Source organism: Dermacentor albipictus, chromosome 6 (genome assembly GCF_038994185.2).
Source record: "Dermacentor albipictus isolate Rhodes 1998 colony chromosome 6, USDA_Dalb.pri_finalv2, whole genome shotgun sequence".
Lineage (NCBI taxonomy): Eukaryota > Metazoa > Arthropoda > Arachnida > Ixodida > Ixodidae > Dermacentor > Dermacentor albipictus.
In genome coordinates this window covers 6,530,525-6,554,945 of record NC_091826.1, presented here as the reverse complement: position 1 = coordinate 6,554,945, position 24,421 = coordinate 6,530,525, and the positions used below count along the sequence as shown (strand labels likewise).

General features: G+C 46.0%; 2 protein-coding genes and 1 long non-coding RNA gene across 5 annotated transcripts in view; 1 reads left to right on the top strand and 2 right to left on the bottom strand.

Annotated features, from left to right (window-relative positions):
• LOC135901388 (heparan sulfate glucosamine 3-O-sulfotransferase 1-like) overlaps window positions 1–10,897 on the bottom strand; it is a 48,152-nt gene extending 37,255 nt beyond the window's left edge. Inside the window, exons 1-2 of the mRNA XM_070541439.1 lie at window positions 10,847–10,897; window positions 9,383–9,439 (exon numbers count right to left, since the gene is read on the bottom strand). Coding sequence (XP_070397540.1) covers window positions 9,383–9,439; window positions 10,847–10,897 — 108 coding nt within the window. The remainder of the gene's footprint in view (window positions 1–9,382; window positions 9,440–10,846) is intronic.
• Window positions 10,898–13,044: 2,147 nt separating this feature from the next.
• Window positions 13,045–18,535, bottom strand: LOC135901423 (adenosine 5'-monophosphoramidase HINT3-like). Of its 3 annotated transcripts, none has more exons than XM_070539834.1 (6): window positions 18,454–18,535; window positions 17,447–17,568; window positions 17,245–17,362; window positions 15,606–15,672; window positions 14,663–14,789; window positions 13,045–13,564 (listed from the first exon to the last, which is right to left on the bottom strand). In XM_070539834.1, exons 1-6 carry the CDS (start codon window positions 18,506–18,508, stop codon window positions 13,514–13,516), a joined length of 540 nt encoding a protein of 179 aa, XP_070395935.1. In that variant the 5' UTR covers window positions 18,509–18,535; the 3' UTR covers window positions 13,045–13,513. The 3 variants fall into 3 exon arrangements, with proteins under 3 accessions (XP_070395935.1, XP_065287279.1, XP_070395936.1); XM_065431207.2 differs by lacking the exon at window positions 18,454–18,535 and adding an exon at window positions 17,822–18,197; XM_070539835.1 differs by lacking the exon at window positions 14,663–14,789.
• A 2,218-nt stretch (window positions 18,536–20,753) lies between these two features.
• On the top strand, window positions 20,754–23,722 carry LOC139060751 (uncharacterized). Its single transcript, XR_011515019.1, has 3 exons — window positions 20,754–21,877; window positions 21,955–22,035; window positions 22,973–23,722. It is a non-coding gene; the product is annotated as an uncharacterized lncRNA (long non-coding RNA).
• Window positions 23,723–24,421: the final 699 nt, after the last annotated feature.

Below are 24,421 nucleotides of genomic sequence, written 5' to 3'. Positions count from 1 at the left end.
GCACGACAAACAAAAGAACGAATTAGGCATACGATAGTATGGGCGCCGGGACACACGGGAGTGGCAGGGAACCAAGAGGCGGACAGGATAGCTCGAGGGTATACTTATTACCGAGCATCCAACGTAGGCGACCACGAGGAGACCGAACCTGTACCCCAAAACTATTCGGCGATACTAGATTACTACAAGGGCTGCAGAAAGCGGTATCCACCACCGCACAACTCCCTTAGCAGAGAGGACTCTGTCGCGTGGAGGCAGCTACAAACGGGCTCGTACCCGAACCTAAACGTAATCAACAAAATTTATCCCACACAATACAATGACAAATGCCCCTGGTGCCACGAAACACCCACGCTGTACCACATAACGTGGGCATGCCAGAAGATAGACGTGGTACCCGTTATACCAAACCCGAGTGCGGAGCAATGGGAGGGAGTGCTCTCCAGCGATCGCCAGGTCGACCAAGAAGGTCTGATTCGGCGAGCACAACTGGCAGCAGCATCCAGCGGAGCCCTGGACTAAGGGCAACCGACCGTTGTGCTGGAAGATGGACGATTCCATCTGAAGACCGCAGAAGACCAGCGAATCTAGAGCTAATAATGTTTTTCACTCACTCACTCACTCCTGCAGGCGCTCGTCAGCAGAAGGAGGCTCATCGGGGAGATTTGGCACCTGTTGATCAGCAGTAGTAGAAATCGGGTGTGGCGGAGCGCTCACCTGGAGCTCTGTGGCAGGGGCCCGGCCGAGTAGCATAGACGTTGCTGACTCAGGAACACGACATGGCTCGGTTGGCGTCGGTTGCTCAGAAATATGGACGTCCGAGGTTGGCACCGTTTTCACAGGATCGACAACCAAGACGAGTCAAATCTTGCTTCTTGCCAGGAAACCGTGGTGATGGAGTTGGCAAGTCCTCCACAGAAGCACAGTCGGTACTATTGGGAGTTTGACACGGACTCTGGGTAGAGCGATCATACTGATCCGCGGAAGCTGCATTCAGTAGGTACTTTGTCATCTTTGGTAGATTCTTTTCACGCTCTTTCTAACTTCGCCTTTCGTTTAGACGCACCACTTTGATGCTTCCCACCGAGCATTTTCGCATGAATGGGTGCTAATTGTTCGCCGCGCTCTTCGTCAGTCCGACGCGACCGCAGGTGTCCAACGGTGGCCGTCCCGATGACTGGCGCACGCTGCCTGGATGGTCCGTGGCTGGCCGAGAGTGGTGCGTCCCCCGGGAGCTCCTCAGAGGGCGGGCTTATGCAAGCTTAACCGGCGGCTCGGGGCTGAATCGCAGCCCGCGATCAACTTCTTTTTATAGACGCGCGCCGCGTCTGTCTGTTACTAGCGCCAAAGCAGACGTTCACATACGCATAGAGTTGCTTGTACAAATTCCCTCCTTCTCCGTACAAACTCATGCACTCCTTCTCTCGTTACGGTCGCGTCTTCCTATTGGCTAGGAGCAAACGTCTGTTCTGGGAGGTTCTCGATCTTTCTTTCGCCCCGTCGACGCCGAGCGCGAGAACGAAGGGGAGAGGGCGACTCCTAGCGCGGGCGAAGTTACGTGCCCTCCTTCGCCTCTGAGTTATCTTTTTCTACTTCTTTCGGGAAAGTTCGGTTGCCAGTCGACCTACTTTTTCCGTCGAGCGCGCGCGAGCTTAAATGGACCCCCTTCTCCAACTCTCTGAGGCGAGGCCCTGGGCTGCAGCCCCCTTAGACCCCCTCCCCCCCTAATCCAGCGCTGGGTATGTGGAAAGGTGTAATGGTTCCAGGACTTTCGGGAATGCAGTTGTTTGCTTGAAATCAGAGGTACAATCAGGACTCAATGGGAAACAAAGGTCTGTGGGACGCCTCGCATTGGGCGCTCACGGGTAGTCTACAAATGAAGCATGTGCAGGGCGATATGGGCTGCACTATAGTTTTGAAGTGAGGGAAGCTCACAGTAAAATTCGTTATGAAGAACGACTGAGGAATATGGAAGAAAGTAAATGGTCTGGGAGAGTGTTGAGGTATCATGTACAGGAAAAACATTGAGTCACAGTGGAGGAAAAAACTAGGAAGCTTACCAGCAAGTATGCGGCCTGTAGGGTGAACAACACAGCAACAAAGAACGTCAAGCGGAAAGTCAGAGAGGCTGAAGTAATCTCATGGGTGGCGGCAATAGAAATGAAACCTTCCATGAGTAACTACTTAAGAGGGAAAAAACGAAGTCAGGAAAGAAAAAAATTATAACTCAAAGGGAAGCTCATAGGGGGCAGGGTGTATTTTCAAGCTGCACTTGGAGCTTTTGTTCTGTCTTCCCCAATCTGTTGGAAATAAAGATATATTCAATATTACTTTTCGAAGCGAGATCAGGAAGCTTTAGAACACGCACCTATAAAGCGAGATATAAGAAAGAAGAACCATAGGCTTGCTGCGGTAAAGCTATGGAAACGATGGAGCATGCTTTATTATTAAAATCTGAAGACATCTGCCCAGCTGTCAATTTAGACACCACTGGCCTCCTTGAAGCCCTTGGGTTTAGTGAGAGCAGGGGAAAATAAATATATATGCGATATAGATTAGTAAGAGGCGATAGGAAGATTGGTGGAAGAAAAGTAGGGAAATGACAATAAACGGAGACGTACAAAAGCAAAGTTCTCAATAGGGGGTCAGAAAATTTGGTCGGTTGAGTTCATCGTGTTTTTTCTTTTTCTTTTTTAACCTAGGTAGAACATTAGGCAGTATAATAGCAAGAGCTTGGTGGCGCAACCCACCGCCCCGTTCCAAAGGGGACGCTCATAACATCCGTCCGTCCGTCCGTCCGTCCGTCCGTCCGTCCGTCCATCTCTCGTAATGTGTTGCAATCTGACCGACGCCGCCGGCACTAAGCTACGCGGAGAAGCCAGATTACAGGAGGCGCGAGAGATGCGGGGAAAACAACCTATCAGGGGATGTGTGAGGGTCGTGCATCCCTACAAGCTTGGAACGGCAGTGAGTACAGCTGGCGAGCGACTTCAGCACGGATGATCTCTTCGATCTCACAGAGCAGGGGGCCGTGGTCGGGAACTGTGGTTAAGCTCGAAACAGAGGGATCCTGCGCGGAAGACTACCGGGTCGGGAGACATTGTCTGCGGAGTTCATCGTAACTCTGACAAAGATCAGGGTCTTCGACGACGGTCTGCGGGTTTTTCGATAGCATTTGAAAGGGGTCGTCTTCGATGCCCATCAAAATATGACGGATCTTGTCGGATTCGGCCGTTGATACATTGACGCGCTTGCAAAGTCGACGACGTCTTATATGTAGTTGGTGATGTTAATTAACAAGCCAGAATGTTACACGATACACAGCCAGGTCTGTTGATCAAGCGTCGGGCACCGACCGCGCGAGCTCTGTTCTCGATCGAGCGAGGCGTTGACGATGCGCCTGAAGCACACGCCTATCTTCTTCGCTACAGTTTGTTGGCTTCATATGATTAATAAAAAATCGGGCCCTTTGGCTGACCCCCTTTCACCTCTATCGCGCGCGCGCGCAAACACACAATCTCTCTCTCAATATATATATATATATATATATATATATATATATATATATATATATATATATATAATTTCTGTAATTTAATGAAGAACTACACATAATTTCCCCATACGTTGTCCTTCGTGGCGTTGCTCGTTGGCTTATGATTTGACCAATAAACTTCCTTTCTTCTAGTTTATTTATATACAATGCAAAAAAAAAAAGAAACTGAATGAACAAGTATATTTGCTACTCCTAGCTCTCTCTCCGAGTAAAACTACATGCACGTGCGTGCACCGAGTCCATCAACTGTCGTTGACCTTCGGCTGACGCGCGACGCGGGCAACGGACGCGTGCTCAGGTGACGGGACGAGAGAGAGGCGACTGAGCAGCCGGAACCAAGCGTTCGAGCATTTATCGCAGTCACTTCGGCCAATTCAACCATCTGGCCTGGAAGCGGCTTCAAGCAGGCCACTGCGCGATTGAGTCGCCCTATGTGCAGACACATCTTGTGCGACGTGAAGCAGGCGTCGGCAGATGGTCACCGCCCTCCCGACCTAACCTACTGGCGATACGCCGTGTACCGCATTTGCGGTGCACCCGAAATGCACCCGTCCATACGTGTGCGCTTTCGTGCGTGGCTCCCCGGGACCGCTATCCAGAGCTGGCTTCTCCGCAATAAGAGGCTTCGCGAGGAGAAGTCTTCTTCGGTGGGAGTGCCCTACCAACCGTCCTCTTGCACGTTGGGGAAAGCCATGTACACACGGAAGGTGATAATAGCGGAGGTTTCTTTTTTGCCTTAATTCGTAATGGGTAAATTCGCTTTAGTGTCGTGTTAACAGAGATAATAAAAATTAAAAGCGAAAGGCTGACGGAGTGTTGTCCGCGAAAGCGGCGAAGCCGACGTAATTGAGCGAGCAAGACGACACTCCCATGACCACAAGAAGACGCCAGAAGCTTCCACATAAAACATCGGGTTATTTTCTCTATATTTAAACGAATACGTTGCACCAGCTGTTCAATAAAGTCACAGGCGTACCTACCGGGGGGGGGAGAGTGCCCCCCCCCCCGGTAGATATGCCTAACGATGCAGCTCGGCCTCCTTATAGAATTTGTCGAGGGATCAAATACATGAATAATAACTGCATTGTCATTGCCAAAGATGCTGTAAATGAATGTTTGAACGCTACGCACTGTCAACACAAGTAAAATATGTTTTTTCATAAACAAATATGCCATGTCAAAGAAATTGTGCCCGAAATAAATCATATCAATGCTTCCGCGTCTTTTGTCTACTTAACAAGGAAAGAAAATATCACACGAACTTTAGAACTATATCAGTTTGAAACCAGCAAAGCCGTGTATGCTGCTGATATAGAAAATGTAAAGGCCATGAAATGAACAAGTTAAGCCAATATTTTAATGAAACTGTCATTCAAGAATTTTGTATACATTTTTGTACACATGCAACGGCCAGGGAAAAATATTAATGACGCTGTCCTTTGTTCCGATGTATTGAATAGCAGGAGCTGTCTCCGGCCGTGTATTGTAATTGCATAGAAACGATAGTCGCAACAGAGAGCACGTATAAAAAGCAGCATTTCTGCAAAACATACGAGGGCGAGTCAAATGAAAGTGAGCCAATGCGAATATATGACAAACAGGGTACTTTACATAAACGAAGTCTTCGTCAGCATTTAGACATTTGCCCCACTGACTAACAAGTCGCTGAGATTCCCGTCTCATAAAAGTTTTTGTGTTGCTGCTCCAAAAAGTCTGTATAACCGACTCTTTCACATCATTATCAGACACGAATATGGTCCCCTTGAGCCGTTTTTTCAATTGACCCGAAATGTGGAAGTCGCAAGTCGACAGGACTGGGCTGTATGGTGGATGCTGCAGCATTTCCCACTTGAACTTTGCCAGTTTTGTGTTAATCACATCAACGACATGGGGACGGGCATTGTCATGGACAAAGATGATCCCATTCGTCCATTTTCCACGTCATTTGTTCTTGATTGCGACATGCAGCCGATCTAGTGTTTCACAATGTCAGAAACAGTTTAAAGTCTCTTCAGGTTTAGCAAATTCCATCAGTAATGACCCCCGACGATCGAAAAAAAAAAAATCAACACCTTCCCGGTGGAAATGACAGAATTTGCTTTCTTTGGGGGGTAGTGAATTTGAACGTTTTCACTGTAAGCTTTGCCGTTGTGTTTCAGGCTCATATTAGTGACACCATGATTTGTCGCCGGTCTCAATCACAGACAATAAGTCATTACCCTCATTCCCATATCGGATCAGGTGAGTCAAGGCTGCGCCGAACCTCTCCGTCTTCTGGTGGTGGTTCAAAATCTTAAGCACCCATTGCACACAAGAGCCGATAACCGAGATGTTCATGAATTAAGGTGTAAACTGAACTGTGACTGATGTTCACACGCTGTAACAGCTCATCGATGCTTAACCTCCGTTCTTGTCTAATCAGCCCATCAGCCTTTGCAATTGTGTTGGGGGTTACTGCACGGGAGCTTTGGCCCGGTCTTGGATCGTCTTTGCAATTTTTACGTCCTTCTTTGAACCGTTTCCTCCAACGCTTCACAGTGGCCCATGAAATGCAATGTTCAACGTGCATGGCAGCCATACGGCGGGAAACACTGCCGTATGGCTGCCACCTTCAGCTGTCAAAAACCTCACGACACCATGCTGTTAAACTTCTGCAGCGTCCATTATGCCATGCAACCATGTTCAACCCAGTGTATGGGAGTATTAAAGAACCTTTATCCTCACTGAGCATGTGTTGGTGGGCTAGTTGGTCAAGCATGATTACAAAGACGGTGCCGTCTTTATAATCTTTATCCTCACACCTGCGTGTCACTTTTGTCAATGAGAGATGCCTGTGTGCTACGTGCGTGCCTTACAGATAATGAACCGAACCATTATTGCGCGGGGTCGGTTGGCTCACTATTATTTGACTCGCCCTCGTACATTAGAAATGCGAAGCTACAGTAGAATATACAAGTGTGAAGATACAGCTTGATAAAGGGCAAAAAAGTCTTACTGGAAACAAAGTTCACTGCACGTATGAACAAATCCTCGCAACAAAATATTGAAATAAAGGTACGTATAAGTCTCCAATAAATCTACATATCTAAGAAAAAGTCACTGTATGTGATGCGTCAAACAAGGCAAATAAACATGTTGCGCAATCAGATTCACAGATCACACAATCCGTAGGTCTGACCCCCTCCCTCCACTCCACCCGATGCATCGCGCGTGATGAAAGGCAGCACGCTAACTCCCCGCTTTTCTCCCTTGTGCAAACAAGACTAAGCCACCATTGACAGCTCACCCCCCCCACCCCCCCCCCTCACTCGCACATACAGCATGCGGCGGGCAGTTGCGATGTTATTAGCGGCGAGAATTGGGAGTGGCGTCCTCTCGCGAGTGACGTCACGGCCAGGACGCCGCTCGCTCCGGCTCGCTCGGCTGCCGCGCGCGCTCGTTCCCTTCGTGTATGCTTGGGGTATGGGTGGCTCGAGCCGTAACCATTGAAGGATATGTCGGCTTCTATCTGCTGCCAAGCCTGAACCACAGTTCCTTCTCTTAAAGCGCGTGAGTCAATAAAATTTGCGGCCTGGATATCGCAAGCTATGTAGCGTTGAAGGAGTCTACGGGCATTGCAATGGATGTATGAGCCGTGCCTGTACATAAATTTTGCGTAAAAGAAATGTCTGTAAATTCAACAGCCGTAACCATTGAAGCATATGTCGGCTTCTTTCTGCTGCCAAGCCTGAACCACAGTTCCTTCTCTTAAAGCGCGTGAGTCAATAAAATTTGCGGCCTGGATATCGCAAGCTATGTAGCATCGAAGGAGTCTACGGGCATTGCAATGGATGTATGAGCCGTGCCTGTACATAAATTTTGCGTAAAAGAAACGTCTGCAAATTCAACATGCGAAGTTGTGTATGATGTCTCACTAAACACTTAACATTCCCTTAGTATTTAGCTATGAGAGACATTGCAGTTTACATGCAAAAAAAAATCTGGGTAATTGGTGTCAGCATGTTATCCGTGTTAGAAAGACACTGCCCAGCGAAGCTGATCATCATGATCCTTATTACTCTGGTGTGTTGTTCTATTCAAATATGGCCATTCATTAATGCGTAAAAAAATAGGCGCACATTTCTTATGAAAAAGTTTGCTGCTACTTTCATCCCCCTCTGAAACAGGCCTCCAAAAAACGAATTGCTCGTTGCTGCTAACATGACGGCGCGTCACGTAGAGTATTTACATAGTTAACTCACAAACACCATAGTAGCAATCACCTGAGAGAAAGGTTTCGTTGATAAGATCGAGAGCCACTCAATTGAAAGTGATGAAATGTTTCATAGTGGCCCTCAGTAGCCTTTATCGACAATATGGCACACCCCTGATCACCTAACGGTAGCAATTGACTGTCGGTATGGCGAGCCGTGCTATGTTCGCGAAACCCATCAGTTCACTACAACTTCGAATTGAAACCACAAAGCATTTTTTACAGTTCCAACTGGAATGCCTAAAGTATTCTCGAGCTACTACAGCGCAGCTTAGATTGCCTATAGAAAAGGAAAATTCAAACACCTTCTGTCTCACCATGTATCGTTCCAGCGTTCTTTAATTATACAAACGGATAACTATTCGCTTCGTCAGTACATAAAAGAGAACCTTGCCCAACTGCAGGCTAAATAAAGTTTGCTCCAATCCAATCGCAAACATTCGTAGAGAAAGCACCACAAGCCGTGCATATACTATCACTTGATTTCTGACCCTCCACCGGGGAATTTCGATATCTTCAATGTATCCCATACAACTAATGATTGACGCTTCGACTTCTTTCTGGCTGCAGCCATGCGGTCCAACAGGCATATTTCACTAAAAAAATTGGGTCGAGCAGCCTGTGTCAGTTGGTCAAACAGATTCGTCATGTATAACCCTCAAGCAACAGGCAACAGCAAATTTCTCAAGTGAGTTGAACGTGTAGCACGGAAAAGGGAATATATATTGGTACATTCCCATTCGTATTCTGTAAATAGCTGCAAGCCTTCATTAACTTTACTTCAAATTTCCGCCGCTTAATATAAACAGGGGAAGAACCGCCTAATTTTGACAAGCAGTTAAAGAAGCAAGTGGTCTCGTAAAATCTAAACTGCAGTATTAAGTCCCCGTGTTACTGCCGAGCGTTTCTGTGAAGAAATGCAAACATTCTATATTATACCATGAACTACTCGATGTAAGCAAACCTGTTTTAGCGGATTCAAATCAACGTAATTGTTGTAGAAGTCATGTATAGCCAGCGTTTGTGACATACTTGTTGCACCGCAGCAGGTATGGTATCATAAATGGATTCTTATATGCTATGTTTTTGCGATTGTCCATACGCGCATGAAAAAACCGCAATGGGCTGGTCTGCGCTCCTTCGGCTGGCACTGTAGCGTTGCCTTTGAGAGCTGCATTTTTGTCTAAGAAATAAGCTCTTTGAATTAATGTTCGCAAAGGAAGACGTCGTAAAAATATATTTGAGACGACCACCATAAGTGTACAAGCAGAGAGAACGAGGGCGAACAAACGAAAACACCGCAGAAAGCGCCCGGACAACGCCCGAACTGTAGCAGACGACAGGCGCGAGTCCGTGCCCTGACGTCACGCGAGCGGCGCTCGCAGCGCCGCTCGCGTTCGTTCTCGGGGCTAACAGCCCTTGGACTTTATACGGAACATGGCTGCGACAGCAGGAACGCGCCTGGAGGGTCCATACGATTGCTATCACAGTGGTATAATAAGAGTATCTGGCAACTGAAGATTCCCGCGACCCATTACGTTCCACAAATGAGGAAGTAAGAAAATCAAACTTACACAGTGCGACAATTCACTGCGCCGCAACGTCTTTTTTTCTTCTGTGGGGCAGTAGCACTGAAATGAAAAACACGAAGGAAAGCTGGCCACAATTTATTGCCTACTTTAGGCACCTAATGTGGCTACCAAAGGAATATCGAAGAAAAGTGAGACACTTGGTACATAGAGAACCATACACATACTGCCAGGTATTCAACACCGGCGAGACAAGACTTTCCAAAAAGGTTACGCTCAAGCAAACGCATTGCAATCCGTCGAGTTCCCACAGTCATGGCAGTGAGCGACCATCGTCTTTTTTTTTCGTCTGCTAGCCAGAAAGTGTCCAAAACCCTGCTAGGCCAAAATCCACTCGGCCAGAGAAAGGAATGCACACCAAAGTATGCCGCGCGTTGGTCGGGGCAATACGTGAATAACGTATGCGCTTTGGCTGACTCTGGCAGCCCGCTGGTAGCCAGAACAAGGAAATTAAATTATGGGGTTTTGCGTGCCAAAACCACGGGCCGATTATGAGGCATGCCGTAGTGTGGGCCTCCGGAAACTGGGACCACCTGGTTTCCTTTAACGTGCACCTAAATCTGAGTACATGGGTGTTTTTGTATTTCACCCTCATCGAAATGTGGCTGCCGTGGCCAGTATTTGATCCCGTGACCTCGTGCTTAGCAGCCTAACACCATAGCCACTAAGCAACTACGGCGGGTAGAACAAGAAAATTCAAGAGGCCCAATGTGTCCTCATGAATAAAAGTTAAGGTAGAAAAATGAATAAGAACGTAGTAACCTTTGCTGGCTTTAGTTTTTTGACATGGATGCTTTGGTGCAGGTGAAAAAAAAAATTGATATTCTTTTCTGCGACTTGACGGCACAAATGAACCACCACAACGCTTTGTCTCGTAGGACCTTGCTGCATGCTTTGTTAACTTGTCTTATAGTGTGTTGATTTGGCTTGTCTTGTTGTGTTGTCCGATGTACTAATCCAGAAGTGTTAATGCACGTTTGGCATCAAATGTTTATAACACTAAACCCACAAATTTCTAGAATTGAAAATCTAAACCACAACTTTAGAAATGTCAATGCACCTTTCGCATCGAAAGTTTATGAGAGCCTTTACCATTAATGTTTCAGAATTGAAATCCGTGCGCTCTGTAGATCCAGCGACAGGGGAGATCTCCGCAAGATCCCGCAACGAGTTCGCTCGCCATCATAACTTGCTTGAAACATTGTGCTCGGATGGGACTCCTGCGCTATGCGACTCCAGATGCATGAGCATTGCATGAAATCCAGCCCAAGTTTGCAATGTTTACGTCGAAATGTCTTTTCGAGCGTGAAAAAGATCTTCTGGACAGAATCCACAATGATTTCTGGCGCCGTGGGTTGCTTGGTTGGCGGTGCATGACAGCAAGAAAAAATTTTGAGGGGGGGGGGGGGGGGGGCTGAAGCCCCACAAGTCCACCCTCCCCCGCCCTACTGGCTCCACCCATGGTCTTGAGGCGGTCGACATTGACACTGCCTCATCCATGACCGCGTACAGAACACCCACAATGACAACACGAGCGATGCACACCACTATGGGGTGAATGCGCTGGGCACTGGCTGTACATCAATAATCTAATCAAACTACTTACAGGTATAACTGTCCAATTTCATGGTGTAACCTCAACTTATCGTAGATATGGCAGTGAAAATGACCTTGGTGAAACGTTCATAGCTGATTCAATACCAATAGAACATGGACATGAAATTTTTCTAAAGGGATGCGTCACTTCTGACTTTGACGATTTCATTTTCAGGCTGTTTTTTAAACAAGAGCTACACTATTACTTGTTTCCCGGCAGGAGAAAAAAACACAGCAGATATTCCGTATTTTGAAAAACTAGGGCCACTTTCTTGTGAAGTGTACCGAAAATTCATACTGTACAGGTTACTTATGTGCTCTGCCAACAGTTACTGATAGTCGCTTTATCCCAATTCTCATGCGTTACACACGGCATTTAGTTGTTTTCCCCGGTACCCTCGGTAAAATATGCGAGGCACGGTGTTTATATTTATTCGAAGTACAAAGCGATGTTCTGGGTGACGAGTTTCCGTGTATTTTCGTGCATCATACAAGATTCGTAGTTTGTTTCTCCAGTGTACACGGTGAGCTAAACAAGGCATCTTATTCATATCGGGGGAAAATTATGGAGGTGGTGTGGCCAATGTGTAGGCAATGTTCCAAGTGGGTCGATTAAATGCGCATTTTTCAGTATAATACCTATACAAGTGCTCCATAGTGGTATTAGTCAGTTTTATGAGCGGTGTAAAACTTAGACGGCTACACTGACATAATTACAACTACAACTGAAATCAAATTTTGCGAACATAAGGGGTACAATCCACCAAGTTCAGGTGCGATGGTAAATACATGTTGATCAAACACGGCGCCAAAAAAATTGTAAGCAAGTGTTCGAAATCATCACGCTGCTGCTATTAGCTAGGTTTCCCAATATCCCAAGAGAACTCTGCATTTCACATATTTTATACTTTGAAGGAATAGGCATCATTTTAAGTGTTAACGTTTCTGGCTTATTTAGAAGCGTTAAGAATAATTATTGAACCCTCATTTTTTAAAATTATTTCATGCGTGATGTGTTGGCTTTGTCTGGTACCCTCACTGAAATATGAGACAGATTCGTTTTGTTTGATGACAGCAAGGACAAGTTAATGGGTACAGTTAATGTGAAAAGTTAATACATGGTCTTTTGCAGCAAATTACGTATGGAAGCACTCTACAGTGTTATGAACGCACCTAACAAACGGGAGAGAATTGAGCCCGCTGCCCTGGCAGAACTATAAAAGCTGCCAACAAGCGGACAGGGGCCATGGTAACTGCAATGTGCGACAAAATTTTTGCGTTTCTGGTCCAGTTAGAAGCATTGCAAATAATTACCGATAGGAAATTCCTGATAGAAAAAAAGGGAAATTTCTTTCCCTATTTTTCAGGCACCATAACATGTTCTGACTGGGTTTCAGTGATGTCTTCGGTGAACAAAACAAGACATTGTTTATAACTGGCAAAAATCAAGGGTGCGTTATGGGAAATATGTAGGTAAACTTCAAAGACAGGGGACTAATTATGGCATTTGCAGTAAATTAAGCATGCAAGCGATCCAGGCTCTTTTCACTTATTGTAATAGCAATTGTTATATATATATATATATATATATATATATATATATATATATATATATATATATATATATATATATATATATATATATATATATATATATATATATATATATAGTCATATCACGAGAAGCCAACAAACACTGACACCAAGGACAACATAGGGGAAATTACTTGTGCTTAATAAATGTAATGAAGAAACAATAAATTAATGGAAATTAAAGTGGATGAAAAAACAACTTGCCGCAGGTGGGAACCGAACCCACAACCTTCGGTTCGGTTCCCACCTGCGGCAAGTTGTTTTTTTATCCACATTAATTTCCATTAATTTATCGTTTCTTCATTACATTTATTAAGCACAAGTAATTTCCCCTATGTTGTCCTTGGTGTCAGTGTTTGTTGGCTTCTCATGATATGACTAATAATAATCGGGCCCCTCAGTTAACCCCCTTTCTTCTCGTATACATATATATATATATATATATGTAGAAAGAGAGAGAGAGAGAGATCATATCTATTGCAATTTGCCCCCCACTCTAGACATAGTTCGCATGCCACTGAATAAAGTCACTCAGTCATGGTTTCTTATAGATGGCATTGTGCTTAGGCACGTAGTCCAGAATCTTATGTTTTCTGAGAACACAAAAGCTCTACAGATTGCCAGTTGTACACATAAAGTCAGACGCGGGGCAAGTGCTGATGCACAACCACAGCTGCAGGCTGGGGGGCATAGAACAAGGCACGCACAGTCGCTGTTTGTGGCACTTCAGCTATGTCACGGCAACGGACCCTGAAACTTTTGTTGAGCATAACTTTAACCGCAAGAGTCACTCCCGGCAGCTGGTGGATGATGCAGCCACCGTGCCAGAACACGACGTGGAATGCAACCGGACGGCCTTACTCGCACATACAACACTGGAGGAATCAGCCTCGAAGCAAAGCTTGTATTGAGCAAATCTAGAGGCGATCAGGACGCCGGTGGTCGGGAACGCTCCAGGTAGGCCACGGTGTCCTCCACCTGCGGCGAGAGAGAATGGTGCGACAACACAGGCTCACCGATCACGTGCATGTGCAGTGCGTGAGTTTAGTTTTTGGCAGTTAACCCTTAAGAATCTGGAAACATCCCGACTTTGCGGTCACACCAACGACACAATAGCAAAGACGGAGGGAAAATTGTTTTTTCTGATTCAACGTGCAGTTTCCGAGATGAGTGCCCCCCCCCCTCCCCGTTTCCCCCGATATTCGATTGGCCTTTAGGCATACCTGCCAGCCTCATAACTTTAATATTCGTAAAACCCCAGAGACACAGCGTCAAGAGGAGAAAAGAAGCCATGAGAAGGGGGGCATATCCACACATTTCTCTAAAGTTTCGACTGCTGACTTAGAAGCAGCAGCAAACATAGAACAGCAAAGGCTGACAAGCTACCCTGCTTTTAGATCACAATGACTTTTCCAGCGACTCTGCTGTTGCCTGCACAACTTGTCTGAATAAGCTTGCTCTAAGCCGTCGCACCTCTTGCTTCATTTCACTAACAGAAGGTTCAAAGACTGACGAACAAACATTTTCGCCAAGAAAATTTATTTTTCGTAAAGTTCTGATACCAAATTCATCAAATAGTTAAAAAAAGGCTCAATTTCGTAAACTTCGGGAGAGTTGACAAGTATAGCTTTTAGGTCCCAAACTGCATCTCAGTTACTGGAGATACCATAATGGAGGAACTTATTCTGCTTTTGCTTTGCTTGCACGGGGCCTTCACAGGTATGCAAGCAATGCTGTGACCTGGAATCACGCCTGAGACCATGCACTCAGAAGCAGAATGCTGCAGACATCAAGCCACATTGTAACAGGTAAGCTTTCATCCCCGATTCAAGAATGTTCCTGAAGAACCATAAACTGTCCATAATACAAACAAGACAAAGAGGTCACAGGAAGATGAAGACTCGATAAACAATGAGCAAACAGCCTCATGCAGGAGCAAAGGTCTCAACAAGGGGACTTATGAAGGCAAGCGGTGGCTCCAGTCTGAGACATCCTAACTGTTTACACACTGCTGACTGACAAACTTCACATGCACAGCCTCACACTATGAAAAAGAAACGCTACAGGTGCACTGACCACACTGAACCATGGCATACGAGGCATGAAGATGATGCTGGCCAACGTGGACATGTCTGCCACAGGTGAAATCACATGCAGGTGCAGGTGGGAGATGCTCGTGAAAGGAGGCCAGTGGAAGCCCATCCTGTGAGACACAGCATGGCCCACAAGGGCTTCTTTTACAGAGCTGTATCGCAACACATTTCCTGGCTTTCGATGAATAAATCAAGAAAACACACAGTGCCAAGCAAGGTAAAGTATATTCAAATAAAAGCCGTTTCAGCTCCCCAACGGGAGCCCCCTTGTTCACATAAGGCTACCAAACATGTTCAGGTTCATGAAAATGTAAACGAGCCCACAACCAATTTTCCTCATTTTCTGCAGGCCTGAGTGAGTATCCAACTGTGTGATGACAGACACAAATCATTAGGCCCCTCGGTAGGTGGCAACTTGCTGGTAGCACAAGTACAAAGGGAAAGAGAGACTATGAAATGAGCACTGGGGAAGAAAACTGGAAAAGCATCCAGGTGACTGCATCATCAAAGGCGATCACAAAAGCTAACTAATCTTAAACACAGTTGCATTCTCAGAGCAATTTCGTGCAAAGCAAGAGGTAAAATAAGCGCCAAAACACAAAACCAACTGTACATAGTTACGCACATAAGCCTGGCCTTGTCCACTCTCCAAGTGTTTTGCTGGTAGCTGAGTTAGACCACTAATACTATTTTTCACCTACCAGCACATTAATGCAATGCAATTATTGTTAATAGTTCACTGCTACCATAGGGACATGACGAAATCACTACAGCTCTCTCAGAAACAAGAGTGCACAATTTGTGACATGTTAAAAGCTGCATTTGCAACGAATTCAGAGTCACCATTCAGCCTTCTTACAATCAGCACATTAAATGATTTCTTGACTACAACGACCTCGCATCACCACACTTAACACAATGTGTACCTTGAGGAATCCATGCTTCCACTGCGCTCTTCCAGCACCTGCTTCCCAATCTCAACAAGGCGATTTACTGGAAAAATGTGAAAGAACAATTGACTGGCAGTTATAAGTGCGCATGTTTTCTTTCCTTAGAAAACTATTGCTTCAACAGACTGCAACAACATTTTCAGTATTATATCCTCCTGGGGAATTTTGAACATAAGGCAGGTCAAAAGCAACACACATACTTACTATCTTGAAATGTACAGGTAACGGCTGCAATGCGCCGATTGCCTTTGAAGAATAATTAGCAATGTCAAATGTCACATACACACACATATATACAGGGTGTTTCAGCGAACATGTTCAAAAATCTTTGATGGTTATCTGTGGCAGATATCACATTTCTAGTTCATGAGCTGGTCTACTTGAAGCAGCGGGCAATACTTGCAAAAAAAATTGAGATGCAAAATTGACTGATTAATAAAAGTTCACTAATTAAGTTATTAACTAATTACACTATGGCTCATATTGCAATTTACAAATTATAGCCGAGGCGTTTGCAAAGAGGATCCACTTCGAACAAATCTTCAAGATGACACCAGTTTCGAGATATAAATTCCCGAACATTGGGGAGAAATGCATTGGCGTTCCAGTTATTTGTTAACAAAACGTCGTTTCATGCACTGAAGCACACAACTGGAACGCCAATGCGTTTCTCTGCAAAGTTTGGGAATTTATATCTCGAAACTGGTGTCATCCTGAGAATTCGTTCCAGGTGAAGCTGCCTTGCGAAGTCCACTGCTAGAATTTGTAACTTGCAATATGAGTCATAAGATAATTAGCTAAAAAGCTAATTTGTGAATTTCTGTTAATTAGTAAATTTGCATGTTAATTTTTTGTGCAATTAGTGTGTGGCACTTCGAGTTGACCGGTTCATAAACTAGAATTGAGCTATATGCGATAGGCAACCTTTAAAAAATTTAAAGTGTTCGCTGAAACACCCTGTATACAGGGTGTTCTCTGTAACTAGCACTAAAAGTTAACAATATGCGAGTGCCATGTAACTGGACAGAATCAAGGTAATGTTGTTTGCAAGTCGGGAGAAAAAATAAGGCAGATTATATTTTGTATTTCGCGTAACTACATTATTAGTTATTATTAATTAATGAACTTCTCAAATGGTATAATCAAAGCAAACTTGTAGGCCACCATGAAAAATTCCCGATCCATCTTTCTGTTGCTCTATACGTGCTACATAAAAGTTTTTTGCAAGCCTGAAAGAAGACCGCAATTGCACGCGAAGAGGGCCGTGCGACTAGACGCGCGGCACCTTTCCGTGCTTAGCGTTTAACGCTTGGGAAAATAAATTACGTAGCACGTATTGAGCAATAGAAAGATGGATCGGCAATTTTTCATGGAGGTCTACAAGACTGCTATGATTATAATATTTGAAAGGGTAATAATGCTGAACGACGTACATTAAACAAGAAGCTTTAACGTTGGTTATTGGCAACATAGAAACAGGCCTCCGACAGAATAAAGGCTGAACTTACATATACAGTGACACAAAGCTATCGAAGAGCATGCACCCATTATTTCTGTAATGCCATCTCGGTCTTGGCGATATTCGAACAAAAACGCACCAGCGCGCGTGACTCACCTAGCGGAATATCATTGTGTGTTAGCGATTTAACATTCTTCACATGCTTCTTGGGAACAACCAAATAGTGGTGTGCCGAAGCAGGGTGAATGTCTGGGAACACAACATAATCTTCATCCTAAAACGAAATGAAACACTGGATTTGTAGTTCCTGGTCACACTAAATCTTGAGCGATCGTGGGCTATGAGCTATGTATGACACCTGGTAGAGAAGAGTTGCCTTCGGGTCTTTCCCTGCTACAATTTTGCAGAATACGCATGCGTCGGCTCCACTCGCCTCGCCTTCAGCAGCGCCAGTTTCAGGTGTCTTGCCCCAAATGGCACCTGCGAAATAAATGCCGGTCCACATATCTGCTTTTTTATGTGTGCTGCGCAAAGATGGACTATTTGCCTGGCCTTCCGTTTTGACGACAAGATGTTCAAGAAAGCGTAGGTTAGCGTTGGTCTTTCAAAGTGTGCACTATATGCGACAGCAAAAACAAGTTTCTGCACTTCAAAAAGAAACTTGACTTTTAGTGGGTGCAGCAAGAAAGCGCGAGAGAACAAAGTGCGTGACGCATTAACCATGCCATCTTACCCATATTTAGACACTTGAACAAGTTCACGAAGCTGCACACAAAATAGCGGAGCTATGCATGCGAAGACCGGCATTCAGGTCGGCTGGCCGCTAAACGCTTTTAACCGATTTTAGGAAACATGCCGGAGTGCTATGGCCGGACTATCACTATTAATTTTTGAATACTCGGTGCTTACGAGGGGTCACGGCTGGTTAGTATAGTGATAAAAGGATAGTAGTGGGGCCCGTATTACAAAAAACAACAGCTTCCTGGAGCTGAGCAGATGATTTTGCAGACAGCCCTGCCACAGAACATCTATGACCTGCACTACAGAGGCTAGAACCTTTCTACTGAACGGCACACTGAGCCAATGTTGTTGTTGTCCTGAGTGGCCGTGGCACATACCCACAGTGGGAGATTGGCGAATCGGGTGGTTCAATTAGGTACATAAAGATAATAATAATAATAATAAGGGAGTTAACAATTTGAGCGCTGGAGTTTAAAAGTAAACGTTTTGTGTTTGGATAAAAAAGGAAATAGTAAGATAAAAATCGGGTATAAAATAATAATAATAATAATAATAATAATAATAATAATAATAATAATAATAATAATAATAATAATAATAATGTGAGCCAATCACTGCGCTCACAAATTGGAGGCGCCGCGCTCGCCGTTCTCCTCCGTCTTCCGTACCTCTTCTGCATTGAATCGGTTGGGCCAACGCCTCCTTTAAAAAGATGCCTGCCGCGTGCGCCGAAAACCTGCTGCCCTTACCTTTCCCTCCTTCCTCCGTTCCGCGTGAGGCGGTAGCGAGCGATCCTTGCGGTGATCGCTTGCAACACATGCGCGCATGCGCACATCACCCCATGGAAGCGCGGCCGGCGCGGCCGCCGCTACCGCCGCGACACCACACTACACCACACCGCCCCAGCCCCCTTGGCGGAGATAGGGCTGTAGGTAGCGCCATCTCTTGACAACCGACCGCAACTCAAGGCGCGACGGCTATATACAATGGGTAAGCGAGCGACGCCGCAGGCATCTTTCTAGAGGAGGCGTTGGCTGGGCTCGCTTGCGCTCGCATTTCCCAGTCAACACCTCCTTTACTAGATGCCTGCCGCGTCCTTTGTTTTCTATTAGAGCGGAGGTTCCTGTAGTTCACAGCGCGGAGTGGCGGCGCTCACTGCCTACTCTACTTCCTGTTGCGGAGGAAGTGACGACTACTAGGCTGGCGTACGCTCAACCAATGGCTTGACGAGAGACCGCGGGTCCTGCCTCCGGGATCGCCACAGCCGCCGCTAAAATCTCAGAGGCAGGATATAGTGCCTAGAATATACTGGCTAGTGTGCCGTCCACGGCCTCTCGGGTGGCACCAAATGCAATGAATGCCGGCGGCTGCCACTAGGGACGCTGCAGTGCAGGTGGGTGCTGCGGCACCATCCGGTCTTCGTAGCCCGCCGTGTTTCCACAGCATCGGCAAGCGGGCTGCTGCGCTTTTTGTTTTTATTAAGCTGTAGCAGCAGCACAGTTCAAATGTGGGCAGCTGATTTATAAATCAGGGTTTGTTTTGATTACAACAGGCTTCTCTAGCGCTTGTCGCTTGCGTGAAAAGCGTGTGCTAGCTCAGGTGGGCTTCGAGCGGGAACCTGATGTGTTTCTATGCTGGCGAAGAGAAAACGTAATTTCTAAGGCAAATGCCTTGATCTGCATGTTCCAAGGCCGTGTTGCGAGGTACAGAACATATCACACGATCCAAGGAAGGCCAGAAACGAACCAAAGCATATCCAGCCGTGTATAGGAGATGCTAAATGATTAGCAAATTTAATTATTCATTATAGTGATTAGATTAAGGGGGATAAGGCTGAATTAGAGGGATTAAGGTGTATTAATTAAGGAGGATTAGAGTGAATTAGAGTAGGCTTCACAAGGCGTTCGCCTTCGTGTCTCTTCGGTGATAGCTAAGGACACTTGTTTTTTACTCTAGCCATGATGGCAGCGTAATTTTTTTAAGGGTAAGTTTTAGGTTACATTTTTCATTCTAATAAAGTAAAGGAATTCTAAGGTTACGTTACTGTTCTATTGATGTTATATTAATGCATAACCATTGAAAACCGCTGTAACAGATCATCTTTTGAAATGACTTGAATTTCGCTGTACTTTCTTTTTATTTTATTTGCTTCTATTTCTGCCTATTATCTTATTGTTGTCCTCATAGGTTTGAATGTTTTTAATTGTTTGTAAACCATGTACCCATCTCCTAATAATGCCCATTGGGCCACGAGGATAGGATAATAAGTAAAAAAATTTGTCTGTAAAATGGACTGCACGCGGTGTTCTGTGTACTATACATTTTTTAATACCTGGTACACACGTGCAGATTTCTTTTTATGTCTGATATAAGTGAACGAAAATGGGAAACAGATCTTTAATTTGAGCGTAACAAATATTTTATTCTCGCGTAACAACAGTCAAACGCGGGCATATAAGGCGGGCCTAGATGAGATAATGCACACATACATGAAGAAGATAGATCTAGTGGAAGTGACGCAGTTTAAGAGCTTCTGTCGTTGCCATTGCGCTTCCCTCTCTTTGTTGATGCCTTTAAAAAAAAAAACGAAACCTCAAGAAAACAGAACTTCACAAGTGTTGTCAAAGCTGCTTTTTCATGCTCTGGGCAGCCTAGTTGGGGAAAGGCCAATGTCTGCAGCTGACCTGAAAAATCAGCTAGGCTCACTACATCTAACTTGTTTTTGCTAAAGAACACAGTAAAAGCATCTTCCACGGCCTTCACAGCGGTTGGCAAGGTCTGACTAATGAGATAGACAAGGCCTCCATTGTCAAAATGCGTATTGCAATAGCGAAGCAGCGTCGGCACTAGCTTCAGCTTACGCAAAGGAAGCCTGCACGCTGTGGTCAAGAATTTTGGGCAGTGATCTTTCGTGCAACATAACAGCATAGTAGATCAAAGCACTACTGCTCCTTTTTTCTTGTTTTTTTTTTCCTGGTACTCACGAAAAGTAAGGTGCATGCTTAGGATACTCAGGAAATATCGTGGGTATAGCGTAGGGTTTCAGGCGTGGTTTATCGCGGGGAATCTCGTGGACACGCCGTTCACGGTGATAGAGAACGCGCGTCGAACTAAGCTGTTTTCGAAATGTTTTTCACAAACCACAGCACTTGGTACTGGCCTCCTGTCCGCTCTCCTGATCATTCTTGCCCATTCCGCTGCCGCTTCGTATCAGTGGTGGAGTGAACAAGGATACACGCCATTTGTTCGAGCGGTAACCGCTTCGACACAACGGCACAAAGCAGCTCCTCCAGCTCCTCTCCTTGCACTGTCTCTACGGCATTTTTTCACCGCCGCCGCATAGTTCTTGTAATGACAGGCACACGAACACAGCAGCGACGCACTCACCTTTTGACAACACCAAGAACAAACATGCAACGCTGTAATAACACTGAAAACGCCAACATAGATACCGACGCAACAGCTGCGAAACTGATATGCGAAGCAGACGACACGCGCAGTCTGCACCCACCCGTGTGGCAGCGACCTCTGTCGGCCACCGTGGGCATTCATTGCAGGCGGCGCCACGCTCCTCCATTGAAAAGAGCGGATGCACGGCACACTAGCCAGTATATTCTAGGCACTATAGACCAGAACACGCTAGTCTCGCACCCAGACTAACCGAACGCATACTCTCGCACCCGGGTTGCCCGGTCGACCGGCGCTATTTTGTACTGGGCTGCCAAAGTGTGTTCGCCGGCGACCAGTAGACATGGCAAGCGCCAGCTCTAGGGCTCCAAAGTGCGGAGATGTGCCCGTTCACACGGATCCAAAGTAGAAGAAGTCATCTGGGCATCATTGCGTCGTGTTTGGATGCCAAAACAACCAGCGGAAAAGGAGCAGGTTGCTTAGCGCTGTTTGCGAAGAGCACAACACACGTAGGGAATCGTGCCGGTGCGGCGTTTTCAGCCTGCGCCGATTTCCATCCGCAACGAAGAATGCCAAGCTGCGCCACCGGTGGATAGCTGCAGTGAATAGGAAGAACTACCAACCCAGTGAAAATGCACGAGTGAGTATTCGATCTGTGTATATTTTGGTGCCACGTTCAACTTTGCGCCCTACAAACGTAATACGTGTTACACGCAGGTTTGCTCCGAGCACTTTCTGGGCAACAAGCCTACAGAGCAGAATCCCGCGCCGGTGCTTCGCCTTGGCTATAACAAAAAGGCAAGCCTTTTCGTGTTTTCATTCAGGCAGAGCTCCCGACGGTTAAGCGGAACAGTTGAGTTTGCGGTTAGCGATACTTGCAGCTGGTGCACGGAATGACCATTAAGCGTGAACGACAAGTTGTAGGCCTTGCTGGTGAGTGTTATTGCTAATGAAAGTAAACCGAAGTCTGCTCGTCACGTAGCATGCGTCCACAAAAACGTAAACGACGACTACTCGTCGCCGAAGGTGTTCTTGCAGCGCACCTACCTTTACGAGCTGGTGTTGCAGGTGTCATTCGTAACGAATTCATTTGAGCCTCCTGAGCTCTAAACTGCGTGCGGGCTGTTATGCGGGGCAAAGCGCAAAATATTTTCGTTCATATGGCGAGGAAAATAAGGTGCTTAATTATTCTTGTATTTTGTAACAAAATCTTGATCGTTCTCACTAGTTTTTTTTTACTGTTTTCTTTTCTAAGGGAGCGCCAACAATCCGATGGCCTCGCACAAGCGAAACAGGTCTGGTAACAGGTAGCTGCAGTTGGTGGGGCTAATTTCTTGGAATGCAGGTGCGGTTGTTGTCTTGTACCAAAGGGGTCCTGATGATGCAGCTTTAAGTAGGGATGGTAATTTTACGCGCCCTGTCATGGTTTGTGCAACTGTACAACACCTGCATCTGTCATGCTCGCCATGTTATACGGGCTTTGACTGCACATGTAGTTGAACATTATAACTACTGTAGTACCTCATTTTCCAATGAGTGCAGGTTTAGCATCATATGCTGCTTGTTCGAGTGCTCTAGGCTTTTGTTCTGAATGTTGTACTCTTAAGTGGTTGCACGATACAATTGGCCTGGTATATTTTCTATTTCATTTTGAGAGGACTTTATATCTTCGCAACAGTGATGGCATGGGAAAGAACTACAGCCCTTCTTACTATAACATCTATTTTGTCTTCAGTGTGCAGGTGGTGAAGGGCAGGTGTCTGCTAACCAGGCAGTCAAACGACCTCGCCAGTTGGTTGCCAAACGCGGCCAACCCAGTAGAGACCATGACAAACAAGACCAAACTGAAAGTGCAGATGACAGTGTTCTGCGTGCTTTAATAATATATGGCACCAACACAGTGCTGTAAATTCCTTCACAGGTTACGTGCCAAAAAGCTCACAGGTGTTCTAGCATATAGCGCGCGGTTTGTACAAACGTAATAGCGTACCTACACGATGCAGTCTGCAGTCTGCACAGCACTCAGTGTGGCCATTGCGGACTTGCATGAGGTCTTGAAGTTTGATTGAATCCAGACAGCGAAAATGACAGGCTAGAAAAAACGCGAAACACGCCTTCCACCCAGCAAAAAAGCCCAAGTTTCGCTTTCGCGCCGGGTCGCATCTCCCGGCGTGGCAGCCCAGGCCTGCTACTTCGCGGCGCTTGGGATAGATGGCGCGACCGGCGCTCATCAATATGGCGGCGCCCTTTGAATTCACGGTGTTCTGGTGTATAGGCAGGAGGACATTCAAGTTTTGGAGCAGCCACCGCAACTAGCGCTTGCAGCAGACTCTGGTGGAGAGAAAAAAAAAATAGGAGAGTGGCTGGAACTACCTTCTCAGCTCAGGCGGCAGGCATCTTCTAAAGGAGGCATTGTAACACCGTAACACCGTTGGGGGCACGGAGGATTTATATAGAGCAAAATAAACATTTCATCATTTCAGAAGACGTCTTTCGTTTTCTTTATGAAATTGCAGCCGACAGATTCGGCGCAGTCTTGTAAAGGTCAATCGCAATCATTTCTACTTAATAATGAAACGATTCCACGCCAAGGCCACGCGAGGTTCAGCAGAAGCTAAAAAAAAAAAATATGAATGCCGCGCCGAGCAGCGGAGCCGGCGCGGCGTGTACCAACTGGTGTTCAAAACGCGCGCGCCCAAAACCGAAACCGGAAAAATGTCAACAACATCCGCTTGGTGCGCTACAGTCAATTCGGCCGGTGGGCTCTATGGGAGTGTCCGCTCTTGTTGAAATTTCATTCTCTATGATTACAGTTTCGCTCTCAGCGCGCGCGACTGCGCGACTTGGGAACAACCAAACGAAATGCAAATACACTCGCCCACAAAATATTGCGGGACGAGTGAGTGCGGGGCACTCACTCGTCCTCACTCTCCTAGCCACTCCGCGCGCTAGGAGAAAAGTGTGGCGGAAATGACGTATAGGTTCTCATTTTTTGTTGTTTTTTTTTTTATTTTTTTGCTGCATGGCCACGCCTTTTGGGTTACAATGGCGGTGTTGTTCTGATTTTTTGAGTGCTCACACGTGTTGCTCTGGCAGGTTTCGTTCCGTGGCAAAGGCGCTGTGTGGGCGGGTTTGCGTTCGTGTCTTGTTGCGCTGTGTTACCTGCACCGTGCTCTGCCGGATG